This window comes from Venturia canescens, chromosome 4, assembly GCF_019457755.1.
Source record: "Venturia canescens isolate UGA chromosome 4, ASM1945775v1, whole genome shotgun sequence".
NCBI classification, from domain to species: domain Eukaryota; kingdom Metazoa; phylum Arthropoda; class Insecta; order Hymenoptera; family Ichneumonidae; genus Venturia; species Venturia canescens.
In genome coordinates, this window is record NC_057424.1 from 9,426,617 (window position 1) to 9,448,153 (window position 21,537).

The window sequence follows — 21,537 nt, forward strand, 5'->3', positions numbered from 1 at the left end:
CTTTTCCGCTGTGCAAACTTCGATATTTGTATTTTCATCGGTTCGTGCTGCCACGAATAAACTCCCCAAGCGCGACGAAGCTTCGATACCGATCGTGATTCGTTGTGAAAGATTTATAAGTTTTAATCGAGACGCTACGTTTCTCGATTCGGCAAAGGATCGAGGAGAGATTTTTGCACAGCCGAAAGAGACTGGTCCCGTCGAGGTTCTCTCTCCGAGGGGGCCCAACAGTGCACCATCCCCTCACTTTCTTCCTTCGACCGGCTGGATTACCGCCCTCCCGCCTCCCATCGCTTATTTCTACGGGTCTTTCGACATCGAATTGTCAAGTCCGGAGCCCTCCGCGGCCCAAAATATTTTCGTGCTTTTGCCAATATTTCGCGGGTCCCAAGTTCCGTGGACTGGCAACTCGGGCGACAAGCCTTTTTTCTCGGCCATTTATCGAGTCTTTGGATTTGGGAAGAAAATCGTTCCGGAGTTCCGGAAACTTGAACCTCCGTCCTGCCGGGCGTTTTTTCCTCTCCATTTTCTGTCGACCCGAGCAAAAAGAACGCTCGGATCGAAGATTTGCTCCGGAGTTAGATTCCATTCCGATCACAATTCCGAGGCTCGTTTCATCGAACGAAATTCAAAATGTTTCAACTAAATCCTCCGGTTTTATTTCGTCCCGGTAATCTCTACTAGCGAAATAAAAAAGAAACTAGAGAACAGGTTTGGAGTCCGCGCGCGAGCGAAAAACCAGGGAGAACGTAAGAGCCGAACTTTTACTCCGAATTTTCGTCCCGCCTCAGTTTTTCTTGCAATCACGAAAAAACTTTGAATCGATAAAATAGTCGATTCATTTTCGCTCCCAATTTAGTCCCCACTCGAGGCACTGGAAAAGCGACAAAAAAATGCTTCGAACACATTTTTCAATAGCTCTTCCTCGCGAGGGAGTCTCCTAAAAATGACGTAAAGTTTGTGCAAATTGGGAGCGGAGCCTCGAACGACGACGCTGTCGGTGATTCTGTTAGTTTGCTCTCGAAAGTCCCATAGACACGTTATATCTTTTCACGTTTACTATCCCACACAGAGCCGCATATACGTATCCGCACACGGTGATAAGTACGCGGTCCTCGTTCGTTCTTTCTCCCTCCAGCGGCAAGAATCTCTTCTCGTTCCTCGCGAACCGAAAACCACGAGCACGCGGGACGCAAAAACGGTCAGACTCCGATTCGAAGGTCGAGGCGCGCGAGCACTTCGCATTGGCGTAGCTCTTTGGCCGCTTTGAATCTCATTTCGTTGCAAACTCTGATACGCGGCCTAACACACTATTTTTCTCTCGACGATTCTTTCAGTCGAGGAGTTCACTTTGTTGTTTTCATTTTAAACAATTTATGCACGCATGCAACGCCGTTGTAAAATTTCGTTCGATCAAAGTCTCCATTTTTAACGATCTCAGATAATTGACAAACAAATCTCAGCATTTTTTCAGCTCTTCCATTTCCAAGGATGATGACGCACTCGAGTGTTGTTGAAAAATTCTTTGGAGCCGAAATCCCGATGCTGAATTGCTGCTCTTCGAATGAGCAACGACTTTTTTTTCGTAAATTTACACTCGAAAGCGATATTTCACGCTGCAAAATAAATCCATTTCTTTTTTTCGTTTTTAACCGTATCAAGGAAGCGATAATGGAACGTTCGAAATCAATTGTCGCGAGCAGTGTCATTAGACGCAGGCACACAGAAACAGCCATCGCTTCGTTGCACGCAACGAAATAAATTTGCATCGAATTTTAAGCGATTTTTGTCACGACGATGATGATTTTTCTCAATGTCTCCGAGTATTCAGCTCGCATGTGTGAAAATCCTGTGGAACCGGAATATTTTGTTGCAAAGAAAACCGAGCTAAATCAGAAGTACAAAGTTCCTCGTCTCACTATTGCCACTTCGGTCTTTCCAGTCTTCAGAGTCCTCGAATGGGAGCTCTTCGAGAGTCCGAATCCGCGAAGAAGTGTAAAGACGCGAAGCCAAACGTCGAGGTAGGAATTTGTATTTGCATTAAACGTGATCGAAGCGGTACGGATTTTCCGATGGTCCCGGAGCCTCGTTTTCTGCACTGTTTAAAAAAACGGTCTCACCGAAACATTGAGGATGGAAAAGAGTAGAGTTGGCAGTGGAGTGTAAAAGGAGGTTGCACGTATTTGATTTAATGGGGAAAAAAGGGTGTCGAAATACATTGGGATTGTTGACCCCGCGAGTTCGGGCGAGTCGACTGGTTATTCTCGAGAAAATTCGTCTTCTTCCCTTTGCATTTTCGTAGCTTGTGTATTGCGTAAGCGAGCAAGAGAAAAAAGAGAGTGGCATACGTGTGTATGGAAAGGGATGTGGATGAAGACCGAGGCAAAGTTCTGCATTCAAGGCGGTGTGTTACAGCGTGGAAGAAGAGCGAGGATGTAGATGTTGAAGGACGAGAAAGAAAAACAAAGTTTAAGTCGAGAGAGCAGGAAGTACAAGGTGGCTTTTGGTGTAAGGAGGCAAAACAAGTGAGAGAGTTGAAGGAAGGAGAGGGAGAGTTGTTAAAGGGGGCTAAAAAAGAAAAGCTTTGAGGGAGCACCCCGGGTTCTTTGACGATGTTGGCCAAGCGACCGAGTGCCGAGATAGTAGGCCAAGTGGAAGGAGCTTCCTTTGGCTCGTATCAGCTTCTTTCGTTGGCTCGGTATACCTCGGTGGCTTTTGCCTCGTTCCCGTCGTTCGCTCTGACGTTTATTTCGCATCAAGTTGCCCGAGGCTGCGTTATACGGTATAAACAAACAATCAAAAGAGAAACGGTGAAAAAAGAGGAAAAATAAGAAGCGGAGAAAGAAAAAAGGGGCGAAGGGAAATAAAAAGCGCGGCACCTTTTATTTCTTCCTTTATTTCGCATTTCTTCGAAACTGTTGATCGTCGCTTTCGAGTTTCTCGCGAGGGGGTCGCGAGAAAATAGTGTCTTTTTTTTCTTCCTTTGAAAAGGGAATCTGTTGCTGCGTCAGTGGACGAGCTGCCGGCTACGGGCCCATTCCTTTCGCTCTCTCTCTCTCTCTCTCTCTTGCCCCCTCTCGTCTTTGCATTTCAACTTATACCGTCGCGAATTCGCTTCTTCCTCCTCCCTTGCGCTGTTCTCTTCTCGTGGAAGAGCACGGAGCTCGTCTCTCTCGCACCTCCTCGCGTACACACTCGCCGGCGGGTGCCCGCTTTGCATCGTCTTTGAGTATCTTCTTCTTGCTTATTTTTTCACTCTTTCTCTCGCGCCCAGTCATGTTTCCTCTTGTCCCCTTCGCCGCGGCTGGTATAAGGCTCGCGTCCACTCGTCCGTAGACGACTATACACCCTTCGCTCCGCCTCTTCTTCTTCTGCATCTTCTTCGAGCGGCTGCGACGAAGACGACGGCGACGACGACGACGAGGACGAAACGCCCGTGGTTATTCGTTGATGGCTTCGGTTCTCAACTTGTGCAACTCATTTCGATCGGATGTAAATTCGATCAGTATAGGTGCGACTGTTCGATTTTCTCGAGGCTCCGCGATCGAGGAATCTCGACGAAGCTCCGCTTGGTCGTTCTTTTTCACGAAAACTCTTCGTTTCCTCGTCGATTATTCACGAAGAAATAAACCGAAGATAAAACGCCGATAAGATTCGATCGCAATCGCAAAGCACATACGACGGATCGCGACGTAAGCGAGACCTTGGAGAGTCTCCGGGCAGCGCGAAGCACAAGAGCCACCGCGAGACGCTCTCGGTATGCCAAGTTCGCGAACCTTGAACCCCTTCGCGCCGCCTTTCCTCTCTCTCGCCCTCTCCCGCCTCCCTCTTCCCGCATACGGTCGCGAATACGCACGGGCATGCGAGCACGTATAAATGGAGTTTCGAAAGATCCGATGACCGAATGGACCACGCAGCATCTCGTCTCTGCTCCGATCTGCGAGCGAATGATCGACTCGTTTGCGAGGGCGTCTCAGAATTCGTCACAAATAATCAGGCTCGGCATACGAGTTTTTTAAAAAAACACTCGCCCCTCCCGTCCTTTTTCTCTCCCCCGATTTTCTTTCTCTCTCCCTCCTCAACTCCCGAGCCCCGTTAAAACCGAAGAAAGTTGAGTGAAAAAGGGCTTTTCGGCGAGGTTGCGAAATGTAAGTCGGTTTGAGAAACTCTGCTCGGTGTATATCTCCGCGAAGAACGAGACACGCCGGCTCAAGGCCACAGGACGCGCGTTCGCAGGCACCTCGCTCGGACCCACTCCCCCGCCGACCGCGAGAATCCGAATCAAGGGCGCGCGGCTCGTACCTCGGGGACTCTCCGATCCCTGCCCCCCGCTCTCGTTCGTAATCAGAATGGCGTATGATCCGAGCGCTCCCAACCGAAAACCCGTTCTTTCGGAGCTGGCGCACGCTCGCCTTTTTTAAAATGGCCAAGAGCGAGTATTCTCTTTGTGCGAAGAACCAGCAGGACCCGAGTACCAAAGGGGCGCAACTCAGGCAAGTTGATGCGCCAAAGTTGCACGATTCGGGCCATCTCGCTCGGTAGAACTCGACTTACGAGCACAGCCAACGCTCCCGGTCCCGAACCGCCCGTCTCTCGGCCCCTTCCATCAACGCGTTTCCTCCCTCCCGGCCTCTCGCGCGTTGCGTCTCTCGTGTCTTTTATACACTGATCATATATACAGCGGCGCAGCAGGTATAACGAGTATCATCCGCGAACCGCTGCATCTTCTGCCTCCCCGTCCTCTTGCCCCTCGCGCGAGTCCCCTTGCTCACTTTTCTTCTCGCGATGCTGCACGCAGCCGAAACTCCAATCTAACTCTTCTCCCGCCGCGTTCGCGCGAAGGATATGAGCGCGCTCGCGTGAGGAAACGAGATCGAAAGAGTCTCGAGCTCCGAGCAATCGTCGCTCGGCATCGGCGGACCTCTCCTTCGCTCCCTGCTCAATTTCGACCCTCGACACAAGTTCTTCTGTAAAGTTATGCCCATTTTTCAACTCCCGGATTCATTCCCGACGATGGCGCTCCCGCGATTTTTTCATTTTTCCAAATCGAGTGCGACATTGTCGGGGATTTATCGATCTCGAAGAGATGGAACTTTTAGTTGGATTTTTGAAGGCTCTAGACGACGCGAAGGCGCATGATTTGCTCGCATCTCCCCGTGGGACTCGATCTCGAAAAAGCGAGGTCCCGAGGATCCGGGGAATCGTGGCACTGTTCGCCGATCCTTCGGCAGGGGTCCGCAATATCGCGCTGCCTTCTAAACCGCATTCCGCGACGGCGCTCGAACGTAAAGATCTCACCTCGCTTCTCCCACCCCTTTATAGCGCTCTTGCAAGTGAAGACGATGCTTTCTGCTCGTGTTATTTTCAGCTCGTATTTTCCACTCTGCTGGTAGTAATCAATTGAGCTTCTTTAATTGATAGCGTCGCGTCGTCGCCCCGAGCTACCGGGACGGGAGACGGCGTCGCGTAGTCAAGTTTTTCTTCCCCGCGTTCGTTGCTGGATCGTCGGAGCGAATCTTTGGAATGTTCGACGGATTGATTCCTCGTCGTCGGCATCTTGGCTTCGGCCGTGCGGCTCGCCTGGCGTCATTTTTACTTTTATGGGAACGAAACTCCAACGGACGCTTCTCCATCGCTGTCCGAGGCTTCGGGTATATCTCGGAAACTTCAAATCCCTCGTTTCAAGGACATTGCGAACAAAGTTCGGTAATTCAAGCTCTTTCCGCCGCGATTTTTATTTCGTCAAGGATTTTCGGGGCTTTTCGTCCTAAACGAATTGACAGTCGTCCCGAGGGGGCCTTTTTTACAGGAGGAAACTCGTTCGAGAATCTCGATTGAAGTAACGAAATGAACATTCAGAAAAATCTCCCTGCGCCCCCCCCCCCCCCTTCGATGGAGCTCGATTTTTCGCCATTTTTGATTCTCCCACCGATGACAGCTAAAAGAAAATAATGATTTAGCGCCGCAAGAGACTCGGCCGAGATCTCACGATCGACCTCGACCTTGCATATTCGTGGAAGCGCGATTGCCGGTCTCGCGGAGACGGCGGACCTTTGGCTAATAAGCGTAGTGCGGGCAATCTCTCGCTCGGACTGACTGGACCGATCGTCGAACGGTTATGGAGCGGGCTTTTCGAGATGGAAGAAAAAAGAAATGCTGGGGGCTTTTGGGAGCGCGATCTTCCACCAGGTGTTCGAAATACTGTGCACTTTTAGGAGCGAATCGTCCTGGGGCGTCGAGGAACACGCATGCGGGCTCAAAACGAAGCGACGAATGGCCCGAATCCGTGCCCGTTTTCTCCGCGTCTGTGTGCCTGGCTATATTCACGAAACCGAAAGTGCGCGATCACGCGAAAATCTAACGTCCAACCCGAACCGGTCTGACCGGATTTCGTCGTCCACGCGGGGCTTTGCCGAGAACCCACCGTCTCGGCTTCGAGTCCTGGGCTCCGTGACTGGGAACCCCAAGATCTTTCGCGCGGTTCCCCTCTCGCCGACGCAAACTCGCTGTTACACGAAGACTCTTTTCCCCTTTTTTTTCCTGCAACCCTAACTCGAGATCGAGTTTGGGGGAATTTTTTCAAGCGCGTCCAGCGATTATTCAAAACATCGGAGTTTCGAATGATCCGTTTCATTGTAAACGAAAAGTAAAAACATTTTTTTACGCGGCAATTATCGTCGTTTCGTACTAATTTGTCTTCGGCGTTGTCGATTTTTGGTTCTAGCGGGTGCTGAATTCAATGTAAATTACTTGCTAAATAAATCGCTCGATCACTCGACTGCGATTCGGGATCAACAACTTGCCTCGGATTTACCTCTCCTGTGGGAAATCGATTCGAGTGAGATCACCCGGAGACATCGAATCCCGTTCGGTTCAGCGTTTCCGTGCGTCATTTATTTTCGTATAAACTTTACTTTTTTTCTGTATATTAAAAACATAAACAAACTTGGAAGAAGCGAGAATGAGGTGAATGTTTGCAGGATGCAAAAATATGATAAATTTATTATTCGAATGAAGGCGACTCGCGGAGAATGGAAATAAAAATGGAGAAGAAAAACAAGTGTCAAGTTCGAGGGACTTCCAGGAGCGGTGGTCGGACCTTGAGAGTTTTGTTGAAGCGCGAGACACCCATCAATCGTCAAAGAAAAAAAAAAACGAGTGATAACAACCGATTTGCATCAAGGATGTGCAGGAGGATCGACGAAAAGAGCCCGAGAAACTCATCGATTCCGAGTGTGTGTTGTCCGGAGGGTTCGCACAACGTGTGAAACATTTTTTCTCACGACGAAGAGGAGCTTGAAAAAAAATTCTTCAATTCTTTCGTCTAAAAATCGTAATGATCAAAAAAATCGTGACAAAGTTCCGAGAAACAAAAAAAATAAAGCAGTCTTTAGTACTTACAAAAATCAGTGCATCCAACGTAAGGAGATAAATCATTCTTAAAGTGCAGAAAAATCAGCGTTAAGAAGAACGTCGTCGGTAGCAATATTTTCGTGAGGATAAAACGCTCCCACACGATCTCCCTGGTATCTCTACACGTAACGAAGCCTCTCAAACATCTTTAAGAACGAAGCGTCAAGAGGAAACCATTCGAATTTGACAGCGAATATTCATAAATGGTAATGAGGAGCTTGGCCATGCACAGCCGCGTGTCTGTGCAAGGTAACGCGAGTATTGAAACGACAAAAGAGAATAAAAACTGCAAATAAGAATGAAACGAAAAGTGAAATGACAAGAGACGACTGTAGTGAGAGTTCCGAGTGCATTCTCTATTTTTATTGCCCCTTAATTAACGTCGTCCGAGATTCCGTTGATCCCGATTCGAACAAAAAAAATTCATCCAATTTATTTCCTCTAAATCGCCAAATTAAAGCTTTTTTCTCGTACCATTGATTTCCGTTAATAATATATTCAATCGCCAATTCGCGTTCCAGAGGATCGCACAAATTTCGCGTGGTCTAAGTTACGGAATTTATTGAAAAAAGGAAAAACGATTAGATTCGCCATTTTTTAGCTTCGAAAGTGTCCGATAAGTTAACGTGTGTTTTTCCTCGTGCGGATATTCGGTGAAAATAATCCAGAGAAAAAATGAGTAAAACCATGACTATCGTAATAATAACAATAATAATAATAATCAATAATTACAATAACGATAATAATAACAATAGCAGTACAAAGTCGGGAACAGTTCGTAGGCGCGCCAAGTCCCATCGCTTTTCGACACCGCGAAGACCCCTCGTTTCGCGATTGGGTCGACTCCGAGTCTCTTAAAGAGCGGGAGAAAGAAAGAGAGAGAGAAAAGTAATAATTTACATATTTATTAAGGAGTACAAGCCTTAAAGCTAGGGTATCTTGAGCATTGAATTTAGAGCGATAAGGAAATGGAGCGCCCAAACATATTTTCTCCACGACGCATGGCCCTCCCTTTTCGAGGCGAAAAAAGGTTGGTATTACGAGAAAGAAAAAGGTAAATGAGTCGCTCTTCCGCGTGCCGGTGGTTTTTCGTGCGCCTCGAGAAAACCGTTTTCAAACTCGTCCCGTAGTTGAGCGTGTGAATTCGAATGAGCAAAAAAAAAAGAGAGAAAACCGTTCGACCCTTTGTTTCACCCTTCCGTTTATTCCGTATTAGAAATAATCGATCGTAGCGAGGAACGTGACGAGAGAACGAAAAATAACAAAACAGAAATGCGAGCATCACGAGAGCGGAGTTAAGAAGCCGAACAACCTGCAAAATCGCACAGGAAAAGCGCGATTCGTCGATGATGTCTTCCGCCGAACCCGCTCGATTGTGAATCTCGGAGGGGCGCACGCGAGCAAACAAACAATAAAATAACGAATAACGTTGAAATCCTCTAATCGATCTTTCCCATTTAATTTCTGTCGAAACTCGAACGAGAATGCATCGAACAATTTGGTGAGATCCAGGGACGAATTTCCACGGTAGACACATCGGAGCGACGAACGAGGATGTGTGTACGCACGAGACAAAAGAAATTTAGCAAAATGAACATGTTTTTTTTCGTAATTGTTTTTTTTCTCATAAGCGTACGGATATTTTAATGAAGAATAATGCTTTAGTATGAATAATTCGTAAAAAAAAGAAAACAATAATGTTAAAAAAAAAAACGGATGTAACTAAACAAAAATCTGACAGTTTTGTTATACGACGAATATCACACAACGGATTTTTGTGACTGCAGGAAATAAAGAATATATATATATATATATATATAAATGTATACATACATATAAATAATTTTCTATATATATATGTCTATATGTATGTATATATATGAATGAATATAATGAACATAAGGGAATATATAAATTATCCATAATCGTGTCTGAAAAAAAAAGAACCATCTACAATGTATCTGATATAAAATAATAGTCACGAGTGTATGATAATGATATATTATGAATAATTAATTGTGAAAATAAAAGGAAAAAGAAAAGAGGCAAAAACTCTAGAATAAAAACTAACCAATGCATCATATGCAAAATCTCTCTCCAAAAACTTAATAATAACATAATCATCGTAGATTTAATCGAGTACGGTGTGTAATAGTAATATTACTATATATATATATATATATATATACGTATGCATATGCAAATGAATACATATATATATATGTATGTATAAATTCATAGTATATATATATATATATAAAAAACAAGGATATTCGTATCTACATTTTGCCTACCTGGTAGGCCACAATAGAATTTATCTTTCATTAGCTCGCATCGATCGCGATCCCCCTCAGATCGGTGTACGAAATTGTTTTTTTCTTTCAGGGCATAAAATTTGTTTCTATCGTATTGAAAAAGTTTTTACACGCCTCTTATACAACGTCGAAATAGTAATCGGAGAGAGTAGCAAAATGAAATTTTCATAGGACTGAGCTCAAAAGTAACAAGTTCGAGTGATTCTCTATCGTTCAACATCGTTTTATGATTTTTTTTTTTCTTTTTTTCTTCTATTATTATTTTTATTATTATTATTACTTCTGTTTTGTTATTTTGTTTAACTATCTGCTTTTCTTTATTTCCGTCAATTATTGGCAAGTACCTAACTACGTTGATCGCACACCCACACACAGAGACGTCCACGAAGACACACACGCATTCACGGAGAGAGACTCGACCGAATAGAGCACTCGAGATTGGGCTCAAGTTTCAAATATTTTCTTATTTGAGATTTTTTAATTTCCTCGTTATAAAATTATAGTTTCAGCACCATAGAAATTTGGTTATTCAACGTTCGACGTGTGCACTGTAGCCGTGTGTTCGAGGGAATACTGAGAAGAAATGATGTTGAAATTGATTTTTATTGATGAGGAAAATAGAATGATTTTCATTCTTGATCTCACAATATGAAAAGGCTAGTAAAGTTATCTCGCCAAAAAAGAAAAAATCATGGGAAATGTACACAGTTCAACTGTCGAATTGATTGGAACTATGGAGAAACGGAAGTTCACTGCAGAACGGAAAATAAAAAGAAAATCGAATAAGAATAATGACCCCGATTACATTACGTACGATAATCTCGTGATTGAATTTTTATCTCATAGTCGAATTTGTCGAATATTTGAAAATAAATATGTCTCTATAAAAAAATATTCAACGATTGGCTATGAAATAAAAATAAATCGGCTGGACAGTTCGCGTGTTATTCGTTCGTACAGCTGCGGACATTTCCGATAATCGATGAAATCCTAAACTCTTTTCTCTCAATCTCGAACGAAAGAAGGAAAACAAGAGACTGAATAATCTCTATATCGGTGATAGTTGGAATCAATATCAAGTGTATTCCGCTCATTACGGTGCAAAGTTTTCTGGGTCAGCGATATGTATGTATAGATAGAATATATATGTGTATATATATATATATATATATATTTTTGTGTATATTTGTATATTACAAAAACTAGAACCTGTAATGCAAGTTTGATCGAACTGCTGAATGATTTATTTATTTATTCAATTATTCATTTCTTCTTCGTAATTCTCACGCATTCTCTTTTAATCTTTCTCTCTTTCTCTCTCTCTCTCTCATGGAGCCTCTTAAATCTCGTTAAAAGGGTTCACCTATTTCGAGCATTCGACTGACTGTGGTAGCGGTAACAATTGGAGAAACAACGGACGGTCGTTAACCCCGAAAACTTTGCATCGAGTATCAAATGTGAATGGATAAAAACAATAAACAAATAAGAATAATAATAGATTAATAATATGAGTGAGAAAAATCGTTTGAAAGAAAATTGCATGGATTATAAAAGGAGGAGAAGGAAGATCGTGATTGTGAGGAAAGAAAAATTGTTTTCGTTTTTATGACGCCACCAGCTCAGTGTGATACGTATTCAAGGTAATTGTTGCGCTTAAGCTAAGTTGTTAGGGACTCTGGCACGCTTGTATCGTGTGCTTGAATCTTAGCTCGAGGAGTCAAACTCGCGAGCGTCCTTTTCATTTTGAAACACGGCATCGAGACCACTTTTCTTAATGTGCACTTTTTTCCTCTTTCAATGTGTTTCGTGTTAACATCTGTTTAAAGGCTTTTTCAGGCAGTCGACGATCTTACCGGTGGCCATGGAGTTGTGTGATTCGTGTACGACGTGAATGTTTAGCAGATTTGATAATTGTACAATTCCATTGAAATAAAACTGACTTTGTCAGTCTCTCGTTACTCTCGTTTATAAAAGCTTCCCAGAAATGTTTGGGCTGGTTGCTCGTTCGGTAACTTTCATTCTCGATGGTGGTAGGAGCAGGCTTTCCTTTTCGAAAAATGTGAGAAAAACCAAAAAATAAGGACGTTGAGCTGTGCGTCGATAAACTATGATTCGGCCCGCATGAAAAAGCCGTTAAATAAGAAAACGGTAAATGGAAAATTGAGGGTGAAATTGAAAATCCAGAAGTTGAAATTTTCTTCAGTCGTTTGTATCGTGACAGAAATAGCCAAAGAAGTTAACTTTCATTGTGAGCCGAGCTAGTTCAGCAGTTTCTGTGAGATTCTTAACCCTTTTTAGAAGTTGAAAAAATATGTTTTTATTTCATTTGAAAATGTCAGCAATTGGATAGTTAATTTCTGTTCGGAAGAGACCATTTACCGAAAAGAGGTGTTTTTGCTTTGAGATGTTCGTGTTTTTGAGAGTCTCGAATCACCGTGCACCTTAACGACTACATAAAAAAACTCTGATTATCCTTGAGCCCGACCTCGTCAACGAAATTCTTTATTACATCGGTCATCGTCGGGCACTCGCATGCTCGTGTGTGTGTCCTACGCGAGTGTGAGTGCGCGTGTAAGTCTGTGTTTAACGATTGTGTTTGTTCGAGGGTTCGTTAACCCTCGATCGAATAGAAAAATTAAACTAGTATAACAGCTGTCTGCGTGTCTATTTTCTTATCGTTTTTTTCCCATTCGTTATTTTACGCGGACGAGAGTGGCTGTCTGTTGTGTCGAGAGTCGTTTTTTCTTTTTTCTCGTGCTACTCCCCCCCTTACGTGTACTTCATTCGTGTAATTTTTATATCATTTTTAAGGTTCGTGTATATTTCCTTATTATTCCTCATTCAATATAATAGTATTTAAAACGCAGATGAAAATCTCAAGTCTGAAACACTTAACGCGAGTTTTAAAAAACTAGTTAAAAAATGGCATTATTGCAAATGTTAATTGCAACAGAGATTAACCTTCTTCGAAAGGTGTCTATCGCTCCTCTATTCCATCGTCCTCTCGCTCTTTTTTTCTTTCTCAATCGTTCCTTTTTTCTTTTCTTTTCTCGTTTCGTTTCCCTTTCCCCCTCTGTGACTGTGTTCTCGTCTGTACGCAGTGACTCGCGAATCGCTGGCAACATTCAGAGTCCGAGTGAGAAAATTCGATTCGATACAAAAAAAATTCTACGTGTATGGGATGCGTGTAATTGTCTGTGTATTGTATATATATATATTCTTTAATATTATGTATATAAATAGAAGTACCGATCGAAACAAGAAAGCCCTTCACACGTTCAACTGCGAAAGCCCAAAAAATACGTTTGTCCCGAAATTATAATCGAATGTTTACGATTTTCGTCGTTCCATTATTCTTCAAGTATTTTTCGGCTCCGCGAAACGGTATTTTAACATTATCAAATGAATTTGAGATTTTTTGATCGTCAAAATTTGAGTTTTATGCGCAAAGTACTACACACACGCGCACACGCATACGCACGCACACAAAACGTTGGACAGAAAAATGTCTCATTCTCTTTACGTATATAATTTACTTTTTCTTTCATCACTGTTTCCTTGTTCTTATTGGGTTTTTTTTTTTTTTTTTCCATTTCATTTCATTTGTTTTCTATCGCCTGGAGATATTTGCCAAAATGGTACACGCTATAATAAAGACTGATCGTGGTATATTTTTATGTATATGTATATACAAAATTGAAGAGACGAAACATAAAAAAAGAAAACACTTTAACGACAAGAACGTGAGAATTGATCGTTATATTACATCGAGGGCTTCTTGTTCTTTTTTTTTTGTATTGTTTTTTTTTCCTTTTTTTTCTTTACTTTTTCATTATAATAGCTACCCCGATTTTTATTTCAATTGCGTTCATTCTCTGTCTCGCGCAAGCATACATTCTCGCTCATTCATTCGCTCAAACACACGTACACAAACTTTCTCACTTTCGCTCTCTCTCTCTCTCTCCCTTTTTATTCCTTTAATTATTCTCGTTTTGTTTTTCTCTGGTCTACTTTTACGTATATCTGAATTTGCGAGCTCGTTCAAGTTGTGATAACAGTCAGTCGTGTCTTCGCACGCTGCTGTACACTATACATATATTTAATACACAAATATACATATAGTGATTGCACCGGATGGAGGGTAAGACTTGTTGATGAAATATATATATATATATATTTGCGAAAAATAAAGAAAAGTAATGAAATAATCGATAACAACAAAGGAATAGTATGTTTTGAGTTTCGTCCTGTATGCGTTTCGTTTTGTCTCTCTTTCTCTCTTATTTTTCGAACAATTTAGTGTGACGTGTTTTTCTCGTTTTGTTATTCCCCCCCCCCCCTCCCCCCCCCCCTCACCCGTTCGTCATCTTATAAGCCAGAAAAGCGACGATCACATCGTCGAAGCAATTATCGAATCGACTTTTCGGGCTTGACGCGGGCGTTTTTTTCGTCTCCTCTCTCTCTTTTTATACAATATAATTTAGCGAGTCGTTTAGCGTGGCAATTTATGACACGGTGTGTGTGTGTGTGTGTGTGTGGGTTTTCGTGTATCCGCGTGTACGGTTCCGTATCGTTGAGTGTATCCATGTGTGAATTTGAGTCTGTTTATTTCAAGTTTATTGTGTTTTTTCTGTAACTTGCCTTCCTAGTGTACTGTGTCAAGAGTACCCGATAGTAATTGCAGTTCTCAATATTAATAATATACCATTCCTAAAATAAGATCAAATCACTGCCGCGAGCAGCAATTCCGAGGCACTACGAACAGGCCACAGCAAATATGGCCGCACAATTACTCATCTCCCAAATACTCTCCGTTAAATCCTTTTGTTCTCCCTTTTCCTCCTCTCCCTCATCGCTCTTTCTCCCCCCCCCCCGTTCTTCTCTCTCCCTCTCTCTCTCTCTCTTTTGCTTTCCTTTTTTTCTTCTTTCCGTCTAAAACAATAAGACTACAGAGAAATCGTCTAATACATAATTATAAACTCCGTACCTAGATATTAATTATAATAGATCATCGTTTTTATGTTATATAATGTACAGTAATTAGAGAGATCACACGTCTTAATATAGAAAATTTAAAAGACTATCGTTTCTAGCACGTAAAATGTCGGTGTGTCTGTGTTCATGTGTATCTTTTGTGTTATACCCTTTATATTTAATATTCTCGCACGATTATTTTTTCCCTTTTCTCGTATCTTTTATTCTCTTATCCTTCATTTATCTTTCCCTCTTTAAGTATTGCCACTAAATGTTTACGAATGATGATATTAATTATATATATAATTATGTATATATTCATATATATGTACAATAACATATATAATAATTATATATATAATTTCATGAGCGGACAGCAAAAAAAGGTCCTCGAGTTGAGCCACGAGTTATATCGAGCTATCGGCTATAATCTTCTTTCTTTCTTCTCCTTCCTTTTATTCTTGTTTTTTTCTCTTATTCTTCACCATCGTTCCTATTTAACTTATACACTACTCTACAGTGTTCTCAGCCTTCTTTTTTCACGTTCCCTCCTCAATGTTTTGTATGTTTGTTTGTTTCATTTTAATCATCTTCATTTTTCTTACCTAGTTATCAGCACCAATCTGATTATTTTTTTTGTTGTTTGTTTCACGTTTTCATTCTCCGTCTCTCCGTCTTTTTCGTGTTTTTACTCCTTTCTTTAAACCGATCAAAATATCATATCGTATAGATAGAATTGCCTGTTGTATAAATATACATTCAAATATTATAATAGTATACAAGAATTCGTCTCGTACCTCTTTTCTTTCTTTTCTTTTTTTTGTTTGTTTGTTTCGTGTCTCTGGGTAAACCTTAATCATTCGTCAATCCGTTGTGACGCAAGAGCTTCGCGCGCATACCGTTTTTTACGCTCAGTGGGAATCTCGTCCGCATATACTTTATCTCCATCCTTATCTCTTTCCCTCTCCGTGTTTTTTTTTGTTTTTTTGTTTTTTTTTTATCGTTTAGTAAAAATTTCTTTCCCTCTCTCTATACCTCTGGTTCTGGTCTCGTGTTTGCATTTTCTCTCACTTTCTCACCCTCTTTCACTCTCGCACGCTCGCTCAAACTTTCTCACTTGTCCGTTCTCTCTCCTCCGTCTCCTCCTCTCATATACTCGCACAAATTTTTCTCTCTTTCCGACTATATATTTCCTTGTGTAATTTTTGTTTCATCTCTCAGTCGGTTTTACCGCCTCGTCGCACTTTCTTCCACTTTGTTTTTCTTTTTGCTTCTTTTATTCTCGTTAATAATTTTTTTGAATGCTTCCGTTCTTTTGCAAATCTTTCCACTCCTCTTTTTGTCTTTAACTCTTTTCAGTCGTTCTCTGCTTCCCACGGGTAAGTAATTCGCGTTATACATATTTACAGGTGTCTCTGGCCTTTTCCGCATCTTCCTTCTCTGTTTCGAAATTTTTTAATTTTTTCGCCACAGACTCAGCTGCATTTTTCTCACATCCCCCTTTTCTATCACTTTTATCTAACTCTCGCTCGTTCCTCCTTCTTTCACTCTTCTCTTCTTTCTTTTAACATAGGCAAGTTAAATATGGTATCACAATCGTTTCAGTCTGGTCGAAATCGAACATTTTCAACCCGTTTAAGGTGGGAAGGAGTGAGAGGAAGGGCAAAGGATGGGGGAGGGGCTGGGGGAGAGAAACGCGTTGGAACGATTACAAATGGTCAACGCTCTTTAGGTTGGAAAAGCGTGGTTTTCTCTTGATCTTCGCGATTGGACGTTAAGAACGAGATTTATTTGTCAAAATGTCTCGTCCCTCTGGAATAATAGCCGTCGTAATACTTCGATTTTTTCGGAAAACCGAAAGTTTCGTTATCTTTCGTCGCGACTCGTAATTTGCACTCACCAATCGTACGACCGGACGTAAGCTTTCCAAGAAGAAAAAAAAACGTCCAACACGCACCGAATGAAACGAAGCAGCGAACAGTTTCCGTCGGAACATAGTATGAGATGAAATGAAAATCGAAGAAGAAGAAAGTACTGACGGGACGAAATCCGAGAGGGCTCGAAAGCCGAGTGTGAAAGAAAAATTGAAGACAAGATCCCTAGTAAATGCACGATAAATGTCACGGGTAATGTTGCTGTAGTGTTTGACACCTGAGCGACGACGAGGACGATGACGGCGACAAAGGTACGGGCGAAGATCCCTCGATTCCGAGACTTCTCGATAGCGACGTTTCTCTAGTCGCCATCGTCGTCGTCGTAGTCGCAATCGAGGTGGTCGTCGTAATCGTCGCCATAGTAGTTGTCCCTGCGGGTGGTGGTGGTGGTGGTGGCGGTAGTGGTGGTCCTGGTGTTGGCGATGCAATCTCGGCGTTACTCCCGATGATACCAGGAGTCATACCGGAAGCGAAGCAACGCTGAAACTTCAGGGGTATTCCTGCTTGCTAGTAGGCGGCAGGATGGACGGCTAGTCACTGAGGCGGAAGTCCCGTGGGTGGTTTGAATTCACTTCCGGCACCGACGCCACCAGCAACGACACCGTTCGATTGTCCTACCGGAAATTGCGTCGTCGATACAGGTGGATGGTGATTGAACGCCGGTGCGTAACACTGTGGAAAGTACAATTCGGGTTTTACGACGGTAGGCGTTAAACCCCTTGGTACAGGCACAGGACCCAATCCCGTTGGTGTATTTGGTGGTTTAGTCTCGCTACTGGAATTTCTTCGTGCCTTTGTAGCGTGTGGATTCATGTGATTGTCGATGTGTTTCTTGACCTCGGGCTCGGTGGCGAAACGTCGTCTGCAATTCGGCATTGGACAACAAAATGGTCTATCACCCTGATGGGTTCTCGTGTGTTGATCCAATATAGCTTTTTGACGAAAATCCTTACCGCACTGCTGACACTTGTATGGCTTTTCACCCGTGTGTATGCGCAAATGTTGATTCAATATGGTGCGTTGACGAAAGTTTCTTCCGCAGTATACGCAACCGTATGGTTTTTCATTCGTGTGTATACGCAAATGTTGCGTCAAGTGTGACTGTTGACGAAATCTTTTACCGCACTCGGGGCAAGGATACGGCCTCGATTCTATGTGTATACAACCGTGTTGGAGAAGCGTACTCTTTTGTTTGAATTCCTTCTGACATATTGGACACCGTACGTACAGCGGCATACCCGCTGAACGTCCGTGTTGTATTACATCCGGAAGACAAGACTTTCCACCTGCTCCCGTTCCCCCGCCGCCTCCTCCTCCTCCCCCTTGCTGCTGTTGTTGTTGCTGTTGTTTTATGTATTGCAACGCACCAAAACTGCTCGGTCCACCAGCTCCGAAGACGCCATGATTGCCGCCTTTCGGATCTTTGAAGTACGCCGGATACTGGATCGAATTACCGTCCGGCGATGGACTGAAAGCTCCTGATTGCGTATCACCGTCGCCGAACGTCGAAGCCACTTCTTCCTTCCCCTCCTCAGGTGGGAACGGCACGTCCTGCGGCCACAGCGTCGGTGTCATCCCGTTTTTGAATATCAGATGTGGACTCACGTCTGCAATTAACAGAAACAAGACAAAAACCAAAATCAACCATTAAGATAAGTATTAGCATTTTTTTTTATTTAAACATTTTTTTTTTATGTTGGTCGTCAATTGCCGGGGGGGGGGGGGGGGGGGGGCTGAGGAAGGCACTGAGGAATCAAACAGGCCTGAGAGCCAAGAATCTAGCGCCGCGTTTCGGAAAAGGCACTTTCATCGGTCGATTAACTACATTCGATTTGTTTTCCTCTCATTTACATAGGATTACCTTCTGGGCCGTTCTAATTTATAATATCGGGTGGAAGGAGGCATAGTAAGGTTGACAGCGAAATCGCACGCCTCTGAGCACCTTTCGTGAACACCAAAAACATTCGAATTATACGGACGTTTCCTCTTGTAATCTTTACAATAACCAGAAACTTCAGTCTCTCGTTACTTTGAGAAAAGAAATCATCGGGTCTATACTTTCATAAAATCGTTTTAAAAAAATTGTTTTTCATTGGTCAACGGTATTAACGAGCTGGGCATTGTTGTCCATTATTACTCAAACAAGTTTGTTTTGTTTCCTTCAATTTGTGTTATTCGATTGAAGTGAAAAAAAAAAACAATAAATATCCTGCAAACATGAGTAGATACGAATTTTTGGAAATTTGCGCGTTAAAGACGCGTTAGCTTTTTTTCTACTGTCGAATTTGAAGTGTTGGTTGGCAAAGACTGTTATGCAGCTTTTTTCTTCTTGATTTAATCATTGATTTTCATGCCGAGATATTCGGCGTGACTCAAACTATAGTCACTTCAATACCGGAAACATAGGCAATTGGGAGAGATAATTTTTACTTGAAAAAGACTTTACTTCCGGTGTAATTATTTCAGGGGATGAAAACACTCTCATGACAGCAGTAATCACACGGCCTCGGGTGCATGTCACGCTAATAAATAGTTTTGACATTTATCCTCCTAACTGACTTCAAAACAACTCGAAGTACAATGAGGAAACGAGATGTAATGGAATGCTACTAAAATGCACGAATTTTTGGAGTCTTTTTTTCGTTATTAACGAGTCAGATTAAGTCGTAGTCCAATTTTTCTTCGTATTTTCAAGCTAAACAGATTGTCAATAATTCGTTTCTGAAAATAGCGGTACAATCATTGGGTAAAATCACGAAATCTTTGTATCGTGTTATTTAAAAAAAGGAAGAACCTGATGAAAATAAAATGATCGTACAAAAATTGGAGTCGGAAGCGTGAAAAATAAGCAATCGATGATATTTGAAAAGAATATCTCGTTTTTAAAATGCCGGAATTTTCATTGGGTTATGAAAGTGTTGACTCGTGCCGTTCAGTTATTCATGCGAGTGTGGGATTCCAATAATTTTAAGAAATTGGAGGGAATCGAATGAAAAATGCAATAATAAACCGACATTTTGTAATCGTTTCAAAGTAACGAGAGAGAATCCGAAAAAGCGACGGTAACAATTTTGTTTCTCTCGTCACTCGAAACCACGAGGCTGTTTTATTTTTGTTTTTTCGTTTCGTTCATTCAGTTTTCACACTATTCGTATATAAATTTTAGGAAGGAAAGCGCGTGAACCAAAGCACGTCGGTACCAAAGCAACGAGACCGTAGAGCGAACCGCAGCTGAGAAAACGAAAAGAGAGAGAAAGAGATAGAGAGATAGAGTAGAGAAAGGCGTGATGCGATGAAATGTGAGATGCGTTAAGAGGGTATTCTACACCCTTGAGAGGAGGAAAATCAAAGTAAATTCAACATTTCTAAGCGTGAGTGTAGAATGCAATAAAAAAAAATTCATTCCTCATGTTATAATCTCGTTTTTCGTAATCAATCCCAATAATCTAAACGCCGAAGCAATATCACTCCGAATAGAACAAGCGTATTTAGAAGAATATATTGATTTATCGTGTGTGAGTTATGAGAGGAGAGATTTGAAGAATTTTATTCTATTTGCGGAAGTCATGAAAATTCGATTATTTTTCCAACGTCATGTAAGTTTAAAACTGAGTAAAACTCAATTTTTTAAATAAATTAAATCGTTCAAGTTCATTGCGGGCAAAATTGAAAAAAAATGTTTGATGCGGAGAATATTAATTCTTTGTTACGAAATTTCAAGGGTGCGATAACCCTGGAAAAAAAGTTCGATGAAAGGAGAAGAAGAATGAGAAGGGGATCAGAAAAGTTCTTATTTGCTGAACGTGTCTCGGGGGCTCGTGAGGGAGGAACGGTGTCGAAAAGTGGTGAGACTACGGACATTAGAAACATTCGGTTGCCCGATAGGACATCATCCCGTGGATTAATCACGCGAAAGTGTTCAATCAGGGCGGATTTTCGAATAGACGAGGATCCCCTCATCGTCGTAATGATAAAGGAAACTATGGAAATATAAAAAGGTTTGTGAATAGATGAGAAAAAGGAAGCTCCGCGAAGCGAAGGACCCGGAATCGCAAAATATTCCGGTGGTTATTCCCCGTTGACCGTTGCGGTCAACTTCGAACATTGTGCACGAGATGAGGAGGAGTGGAGAAGGACAGAACGAGACGGAGAGAAAAGAGAGCGTTTTAGAAAACCATAAGGTACTACGCGAGGAAGCCGCGAGGGAAGCCTTTGGTACCTCGGGCGACTCGTTCTCACGCGCACCGCTACGATCCTCGACCTTCGCCCATCGTGATCGACCTTGAGGAAACTTACAACCGTCCTGTATACCGTCGTAGCCGGTTCGGGCCGCACTACAACCGGGATTCCGAGAAGATGACACGAGGCATCGAGAAGGTGAGATTGGAAAAACAAAAATTGAGATTCCTGATTAAGGAATAATCGAGGTCAGATATGCCCATTTGCGTGCACCAAAATAACATTGAATCGACTTCTAGTCAGAGAAATTATTCAATTTTGAACATTTATGAATGTGGCTTGACTTGTTTTTAAAGAATTAATAAGCTCGAAAGAATTTTTTCGAAAAAAATATCAAAAAGGTTGAAATTTCGAGAAAGTTTTGAGGAGTTACAAAATCGCTTTGGTGTGATCGTGTCAATTTTGAACGAGCGAATGTGGAAAAGTAATTTTGACAACTTTTTCATTCTTTTAGCTTCAAAGAAATTAATAATATTTGCCTCAGATTCAAGATAGAATCTTCGTTCCCGCGACTCTATTCGTGGAGGAATATCTAGCAAAGTCCTTCGATAAATGAAGCAAGAATTATTGCCGATTCTTATTTTCTGTAATTTTGGTTTTCTCGTCGAATCAATGAAGCAATCAAGTGTTTATAAGCTGTTTAAAATTATTCCCCGCCCAAT

The 21,537-nt window shown here is 42.2% G+C and overlaps 1 protein-coding gene across 7 annotated transcripts in view; it reads right to left on the reverse strand.

Moving 5' to 3' along the window:
* Positions 1-8,302: 8,302 nt before the first annotated feature.
* LOC122409556 (zinc finger protein 768-like) overlaps positions 8,303-21,537 on the reverse strand; it is a 106,737-nt gene continuing 93,502 nt past the window's right edge. For 6 of the 7 annotated variants that reach the window (XM_043417225.1, XM_043417224.1, XM_043417223.1 and 3 more), the window contains one exon: positions 8,303-18,243. In XM_043417225.1, coding sequence (XP_043273160.1) covers positions 17,171-18,243 — 1,073 coding nt within the window. In that variant the 3' untranslated portion in view covers positions 8,303-17,170. The remainder of the gene's footprint in view (positions 18,244-21,537) is intronic. The other variant, XM_043417226.1, reaches the window with a different exon arrangement.